This window comes from Ipomoea triloba, chromosome 9, assembly GCF_003576645.1.
Source record: "Ipomoea triloba cultivar NCNSP0323 chromosome 9, ASM357664v1".
NCBI classification, from domain to species: Eukaryota; Viridiplantae; Streptophyta; class Magnoliopsida; order Solanales; family Convolvulaceae; genus Ipomoea; species Ipomoea triloba.
This window is the reverse complement of record NC_044924.1, coordinates 1,740,465-1,748,309: the sequence shown is the minus strand read 5'-3', so window position 1 is coordinate 1,748,309 and position 7,845 is coordinate 1,740,465. Positions and strand designations below refer to the sequence as shown.

The 7,845-nt window shown below is 39.0% G+C and overlaps 2 protein-coding genes across 2 annotated transcripts in view; both read left to right on the top strand.

Moving 5' to 3' along the window:
• Window positions 1-452: 452 nt before the first annotated feature.
• LOC116030362 (receptor-like protein kinase 7) lies at window positions 453-4,290 on the top strand. The gene is made up of 2 exons (XM_031272591.1): window positions 453-3,223; window positions 3,564-4,290. Exons 1-2 carry the CDS (start codon window positions 565-567, stop codon window positions 3,929-3,931), a joined length of 3,027 nt encoding a protein of 1,008 aa, XP_031128451.1. The 5' UTR covers window positions 453-564; the 3' UTR covers window positions 3,932-4,290.
• A 369-nt stretch (window positions 4,291-4,659) lies between these two features.
• The window catches only part of LOC116028473 (proline iminopeptidase), a 4,894-nt gene continuing 1,708 nt past the window's right edge, over window positions 4,660-7,845 (top strand). Inside the window, exons 1-10 of the mRNA XM_031270192.1 lie at window positions 4,660-4,827; window positions 5,136-5,329; window positions 5,897-5,995; window positions 6,079-6,189; window positions 6,265-6,327; window positions 6,468-6,561; window positions 6,761-6,858; window positions 7,043-7,144; window positions 7,250-7,363; window positions 7,734-7,808. Of these exons, the coding sequence (XP_031126052.1) occupies window positions 4,686-4,827; window positions 5,136-5,329; window positions 5,897-5,995; window positions 6,079-6,189; window positions 6,265-6,327; window positions 6,468-6,561; window positions 6,761-6,858; window positions 7,043-7,144; window positions 7,250-7,363; window positions 7,734-7,808 (1,092 nt within the window). The 5' untranslated portion in view covers window positions 4,660-4,685. The remainder of the gene's footprint in view (window positions 4,828-5,135; window positions 5,330-5,896; window positions 5,996-6,078; window positions 6,190-6,264; window positions 6,328-6,467; window positions 6,562-6,760; window positions 6,859-7,042; window positions 7,145-7,249; window positions 7,364-7,733; window positions 7,809-7,845) is intronic.

The window sequence follows — 7,845 nt, the reverse complement described above, 5'->3', positions numbered from 1 at the left end:
TTTTTTTTTTTTTTTTTAAAGGATCATTTCGGTCATCACATGCACCATTTTCTCTCTTATTAAATCAAAAAGTTAATTACTGAAATGATCCATTGATTATAACAAAATTATCAATTTAGTCTTGAGTAAACGGACTTCTGACGGCTAAATAAACGGATGATCAAATTAGTTATTATTTTTAAAATTGAAGGACTTAATTAGACAAAAGAAATAATCAAAGACCAAAATTGATAATTTTGCTATAATTAGTGGACGATTTCAGTAATTAATTCTTCTTTTCTTATCAGATTTAGATGATTTGATTTACATAAAAGCTCCTCAAAGTCGTCATTAGATATGTCAAACCTTCTTTTTGGTTGGTAGGCTTATTAAAAACCAAGTTGGAATATCTAATGCTAATGTCAGCTGGTATGTAAGAGAATTGAAAGCATACATCCATTTTGTCCACAATGTTCATTTTGTCACATGCAAATATATAACTAAAAAATGGTTAGTGTGAAAGTTCGTCACGAGTCATGGCCGCCACTGCACCCGCCATCAATTAACAACCTCAGCCAAAATTGAATGGTTTTTTTTTTCTTGATTCCGTTCTGGAATTTCACCGACGTAACAAACCTTATCTCTCTCTCCATCGAAATGCCGGCGGGCAGTTTTTTCCGGCGATGGCTATTTCCGAGGGGTTTCATGTTTCTGGTATCTCTCTGTATGGTTTTGCAGTCCAGTAGAGGTGATGATTTTCAACTACTTATGCAGTTCAAGTCGTCCCTGAAAGATGAAAGTTCGCGCGTGTTTGATTCATGGACGACTCGGAATAGATTGTGCAACTTCACGGGGATAGTCTGTGATTCTAACCGAATGGTTAAGGAAATCAGCCTTCCACAAGAAGAGCTGTCGGGGATTGTTTCGTTTGATTCGGTTTGCGGGCTTGAGTCTCTGGAGAAGCTCGATCTCGGGGCGAATTTCTTGTACGGGAGGGTTACTGATCACTTGAGGAATTGCAGCAGATTGGAGTACCTGGACTTGAGCAACAACTCGTTTTCAGGGGAATTTCCGGATTTGTCTGTGTTGAATCAGCTCAAGTTTTTGAATCTCAATGCGACTTCTCTTTCAGGTCGTTTCCCCTGGAAATCGCTTGAGAATATGACGAGCCTAGGTTTCTTGAGTTTGGGAGATAATGTGTTCGAGAAAAGTCCATTTCCCCTGGAGGTTCTGAAGCTGGAGAAGTTGTATTGGCTTTACCTGACAAATGCTAGCATTGAGGGCGAAATTCCAGAGGGAATTGGGAATTTAACTCTGCTTGAGAATCTTCAGATTTCGCAGAATTCTTATCTGTCTGGAAAAATCCCTGATGGAATCACGAAACTTACCAGGCTTTGGGAGCTTGAGCTGCATGAGAATCAGCTCACAGGGAAGATACCAGTGGGGTTTGGGAATCTCACTAACCTTGTCTACTTTGATGCTTCAGCCAACTATATTGAAGGTGATATCTCTGAGCTCAAATCCTTAACCCAACTTCAATCCTTTCAGATGTATGGGAACAATTTATCAGGTGAAATTCCAGTTGAGTTTGGAGAGTTTAAATCCCTTGTTGAACTCTCACTTTATAGAAACAGATTCACTGGCACAGTTCCTCAGAAGATTGGGTCTTGGGCACCTTTTCAATTCATTGATATTTCTGAGAATTTTTTCACTGGTCCCATACCCCCTGACATGTGCAAGCAGGGCCAGCTGACTGATCTTTTAGTGCTTCAGAACAAGTTCACAGGTGGGATTCCTGGAAATTATGCAGGCTGTTCGACATTGGTACGTTTAAGGGCGAACAACAATTCACTTTCAGGCACAGTCCCAGTAGGAATTTGGAGTCTGCCAAGTTTAGAGATCATTGATCTCAGATTGAATCAATTTGAAGGCCCTATTGCCTCGGGTATTGGAGAAGCTAAATCTTTAGCACAGGTGTTTCTGGCAAATAATAGGTTCAATGGTCCATTGCCAGAGAGATTATCAGAGGCTTCTTCACTGGTTTCAATCAATCTGAGCTCAAATAACTTCTCTGGTGGAATCCCAGAGAATATAGGTGAACTCAAGAAGCTAAATAGTCTTATTCTCGACCACAACTTGTTTTCTGGCAACATTCCTGTTTCAATAGGGTCATGTGTTTCCTTAAATGAAATAAACCTTGCTGGAAATTCCCTTTCTGGGGAAATTCCAGCCAGTATTGGCTCTTTGACTAGCCTGAACTCTCTGAATCTCTCTGATAACCAGCTTTCTGGTGAGATCCCAGTAGCCCTTTCGTCATTGAGGCTTAGCCTTCTTGATTTCTCCAACAATAGACTGACAGGCCACATACCAAGCTCTTTGTCAATGGTGGCATTCAATGGAAGCTTTTCTGGAAATCCTGGGCTCTGCAGTGAAGACACCAGAAGTGGTGTCAGGCCATGTTCATCCCATTCTAGCAGGTCGAAAGGGCACAGAACAGTCATAATTTGCTTGCTGGTTGGAATAGTTGTTCTGATCATTCTGGGAGCTTGTTTTGTGTTCACCAAATCTAAACACAAAAATCAGCAAATCCCAGCAAGGAAAAGTGATTCTTGGAATATAAAACAGTTCCACATCTTGAGCTTCAGTGAGGATCAAGTAGTCAAGGCATTAAAGCAAGAAAATTTGATTGGAAAAGGTGGGTCAGGAAATGTCTACAAGATTGTCCTTGACAATGGGAAACAACTAGCAGTCAAGCACATCTGGAAATCAGAAAATCCCGGCGCCGATCACAGGCGTTCTCTCAGCAGCTCCCCCATGCTCTCAGTCAGGAAAGACCGGCGGTCAAAGGAGTATGATGCAGAGGTGGCTGCCCTGAGCTCAATCCGGCACGTGAACGTGGTGAAACTCTACTGCAGCATCACGAGCGAGGACTCGAATCTTCTTGTTTATGAATATTTGCCTAATGGAAGCTTATGGGACCGTCTGCATTCCAGCAATAAAACCAAGATGGATTGGTTGGTGAGATATGAGATCGCGTTAGGCGCTGCCCGTGGCCTGGAATATTTGCACCACGGGTGCGACCACGCCATGATCCACCGAGATGTCAAGTCTTGCAATATTCTCTTGGACGAGAAAATGAAGCCTAAGATTGCAGATTTCGGACTGGCGAAGATTTTGGAGGCCTCCATAGCCTCTATTGACACTTCATGTGTCATAGCAGGAACACATGGTTATATTGCGCCAGGTAAATATTACTTCTAGTAGTATCAACTGTTAAGTATTTTCTAGCGGTAGTGGCTATAAGTTTTCCTCGTCACTCAAACTGTTAAATATTGGATAAAAATAAGGTCAAATTGGTTGGACTGTTGTTTTAGTAGCCACGACCTATTGATATTTGAACCAGTCAACTATGGGCAACCTAGACTGGTTTACTTCTTTGTGGTCTCGACTAAGGTCAAAAGATAGGATTTACCCGTGCATACCCTGGAGTAGTGGTTACGGGTTTCTTTCGTCACTCAATTGTTAAGTATTTGCCATATATCTCTATGCAATGACATTACTTATTCCTTTTCATTCTTGTATAGAATACGCTTACACAAGCAAAGTGAACGAGAAAAGCGACGTGTACAGCTTTGGAGTGGTGTTGATGGAGCTGGTGACGGGGAAGAAGCCGGTGGAGCCAGAATTTGGGGAGAACAATAATATAGCTCAGTGGGTATGTAGCAGGCTGATGGGAAACAAAGAGAGCATGATGGACATGGTGGATTCCAGCTTTTCAGTAGGGTTCAAAGAAGATGCTGTCAAGGTTCTGAAGATTGCAATGCATTGTACTGCTAGGCTGCCATCACTGAGACCTTCCATGAGGATGGTAGTCCAGATGCTGGAAGATGCTGACCCCTGTAAGCTCACAGGCATAGTTGTGAACTCTGAGGATGATAATGAGAAATTCTGAGGCCAAATCTTGAAGTTCTGGATGTTCAAACTAGGGTTCATTGAACTGGGAAATCAAGAGTTAGCAGCTATGTTGCAACAATTTTCCCCAGTGATAATAGGAACCTCAGTCCTATGATTTTGGGTGCCGGAGCCAATAGTTTTGGTCCAACCTTATATAAAATGCTCTTTTGAAGTGCTATTAGATATCTTAAGTTAAGATTCTATTTTCTAGAAGTGAATGGAATGTAATTCTAAAATGCATTTTGTCCCATTCACATAGCTTTGTATATAAATTTTATATTTATGTAGTGTGTATTAGAGCATCCAATGCAACTTTTTATGATTTTTTTTAAATGATGAGAAAAATTCGTAATCATATTTAAATTTGTGTATTAGGTAAACACTACATTGTGATCTTAGTCGGTATAATAGTATAACGAGATAAATTATCTTAAGTTGCTCATAGCTGATCAACTCAAATAAAAAAGATCAATAAATTTCACTGAAGTCAAACTTATAACATTGTAATTTCAAGTCAATAACATGATCAATTGAATAAAATTTTCTTTTTTTCATGAATTTTTGCTCGTATAGATAAAAAGAACTTAATAAAAAATTTCATTATTGGAGATCTCTATATACAAATAAATAAATATATACCTAGAGAGAGAGAGGGTGGAATTCTCTTATCTAGGAAAATCCGAAAATAGTGTCATCATGGTAAAAATGTTGGTATAATTAATGAGCATAAACCCGGGTCATGAACCGAACAAATGAAGATAGGAACGGCTTTTCACTCAAAGATCCTTCTTCACTTTCACTCGCCGCCTGCTACACCGCCGCGAAAGTATTCTCCGCTCTCATTTCATCAACCAATCTTCTCCTTCCACCACACAAATCTTAACCTACGCTCAGGTCTTTATCTTATTCTCTTCAAATTCATTCTCATTAGTTCGTACACAACTGATAAGCCAATATTTTATTCCATCGTTGTCGATCACCAGAAGGGTAAAAATCATGAACTTCTGCAAAATTGTACTGTAAAAACTGAAGAAAAGATTTGTTTTTTTTTAAAGAAAGTTTGTTTTTTTTTTTTTTTTTTTTTTTGTTCGGTGCCTATAAGAATACTTGTTAGAAGGGGAAGGTCAACGGGTTAGTTTTTGTACTTCATATATATATTTTATTGGTTGAAATAATTACATGGTTTTGTTGTAAGTTTGTAGGGAGACGGAATTTAGTGTTGCGTTCTCAGAATCTGGATTTCAAGGTTGACGAGGAACTAATGGATTTGAAGAAAGATTCATTGGAATTAAATAGGAATCTTTACCCGGCAATAGAGCCATATAGTACGGGTTTCTTGAAGGTTTCTGATCTTCACAGCATATACTGGGAGCAGTCTGGTAATCCCAGTGGGCATGTGAGCTTCCTTGTTCCCCTTCCAATGGACTATGTTTATGATTAGTGTGGATTAACTTGTATCATGATGTTTAATGAGGTTTCTGAGATCATCATGATTTTAATCTTTGAAAGAAAATATTGACCATCCATGTGGATAAGCATCAGAGCATTTTTTTTAGTACTATTTACATATTTACAATATAGTATCTGTTCATACATACTTTCTCAACTTACTTAAGCACAAAGAGCCAATGTCCCTACTGTGTCCCTATTGGGGTTCAAACCTGAGACCTCTCATTTGATAAGTCACAGCTATGCTGCTCGACCACAAGGCCTTTGGCCATCAAAGCATTCTATTCAGTTACACTTTTTGCTTTGCTTCATCAGAAAAATAGCCACCTTAGATAGCTGTAGTTTAGCACAAGACATTCTCTTCGCAATTGTGGTTGGCCTTTTTGTGCTAATGCATAATGCAATAAAGCTATAATCCTATACCGTTATCTGCTTTAGGTGATTTGCTAGTTATGATATGTATATTGACGAATCGGTATTGCAATGTGTTCTGAAGATGTTTTGTGCTTTACAGCCTGTTGTTTTTCTCCATGGAGGTCCAGGGGGTGGAACTTCACCAAGTAACAGGAGATTCTTTGATCCTGAGTTCTACCGGATCATTCTATTTGATCAGGTAATAATGTGGATGCTTTGTTAAAGGAGGAATTTTTGTGCTCAAGTCAGGATCATTTTCATGTCTGTATGGTCTTCTTCCAGAGAGGTGCGGGTAAAAGTACCCCCCATGCTTGCTTGGAGGAGAATACTACGTGGGACCTTGTTGCGGATATTGAAAAACTAAGAGAGCACTTGGAAATCCCAGAATGGCAGGTAGAAATGATTTATTGTATAGATTTCGTTCAATAGATGCTCCTTCACAACTATTCACAGTTATAATTTTTCCAGGTCTTTGGTGGATCGTGGGGTAGCACACTTGCTCTTGCATATAGCCAATCACATCCCGACAAGGTTAACTACTTTTCTATCATGTTCAGACTTCTCTGATCTAAGCTTTGATAAATGAATCCAAAACATTATAGATTAAATTGTTATAAGGTGTATGAATCAATTGGAATTTTATCCTTGGCCTTTTTCACACTTCGTTTAAGGTTACTGGCTTGGTCCTCAGAGGGATATTTTTATTGAGGAAGAAGGAAATTGATTGGTTTTATGAGGGTGGTGCTGCTGCAATATTTCCCGATGGTATGGTTTATAACACCAGATTTATATTTAGTAACCTTTTAAAGCAATAATTGCGGTGGAAGGGTTGCTAGGGGAACCAAAATTGTTGTTATGAGGCTTAATAACCCCCGACCCCTCTACCGCTCCCAACACTCCATTGTGTTCAACGGAGTGATTTGATTTCTCTTTGACAATTGCACTAGTTTGTTGTTTGCTGCAGCATGGGAGCCTTTCAGAGATTTGATTCCCGAAAATGAAAGAAATTGCCTAGTTGAGGCATACCACAAGAGATTAAATTCCGATGATCCCGAAACACAAGTAAGATGAATTTTATGCTTCATGGTACACATGCCTTGTTTCAATCTTTCATGACCTATTATACTTGCAGAACCCATTATTCCAGTGCCTTTTCCATGTGCATGATTAATGTTATACAGTTCTAAGTTTTTAACAAACATTTTCACTTTTTAAAAACGATTTTCTGAAGTTCTAAGTTCTTTAGAATGCAGCAGCTAAGGCATGGACCAAATGGGAAATGATGACTGCTCATCTTCTCCCTAATGAAGAAAACGTAAAGAGAGGAGATGATGACAACTTTTCGCTGGTGAGAACTTTGACGATCTGTTAATTTGGTAACCTTCTGGAATTTGAAATGTAAATGTTCCTTGAAAGTTGAAAATTGTCGATTTTGCGTATTATGCTCCACCAGGCATTTGCAAGGATCGAGAACCACTACTTTATCAACAAGGGATTCTTCCCTTCGGATTCTTTCCTGCTAGACAATCTTGAAAAGATACAGCACATCAAAACCATGATTGTTCAGGTGCGTGGTATAAAATCTTAGTCATATAACTATTTTCTCCTTTATACCCATTCACTACTATAACCGCAATCTTAGAGTCACTCCGGTACTTCTCTGGAGGAAGATATAACTTGAAGTTGTAAGATGTTAAAAGTTCTCCGGTTTTCTAGAAAACTGGAAAATATTTTCATTTTTCAAAATGGAAAGCTGTGCTAGTAAACATGTTTTCTGTTTTCTATTCTCCAGTTTAACGGGAGAAGATTTTCAGTTAGTAAGCGGGCCCTAGATGTTTATAAATTCTTATTCTGAAATCTGAATGCTGGCTTATTGCAATACACCGTTCTTGTCTGATTACAACACACACACATATGCCATTTGTTTGATTTTGCAGGGTAGATATGATGTTTGCTGTCCCATGATGTCAGCTTGGGATCTTCATAAGGCTTGGCCCGAGGCTGAACTCACAGTAAGATTTCCGAATCTTTTTTTTTTTTTTTTTTTTG

Coding starts and splice junctions, on each gene's coding strand:
- LOC116030362 (XM_031272591.1), top strand. CDS start 565: ATGGTTTTTTTTTTCTTGATTCCGTTCTGGAATTTCACCGACGTAACA. Junction 3,224..3,563: donor ACATGGTTATATTGCGCCAG/GTAAATATTACT, acceptor ATTCTTGTATAG/AATACGCTTACACAAGCAAA.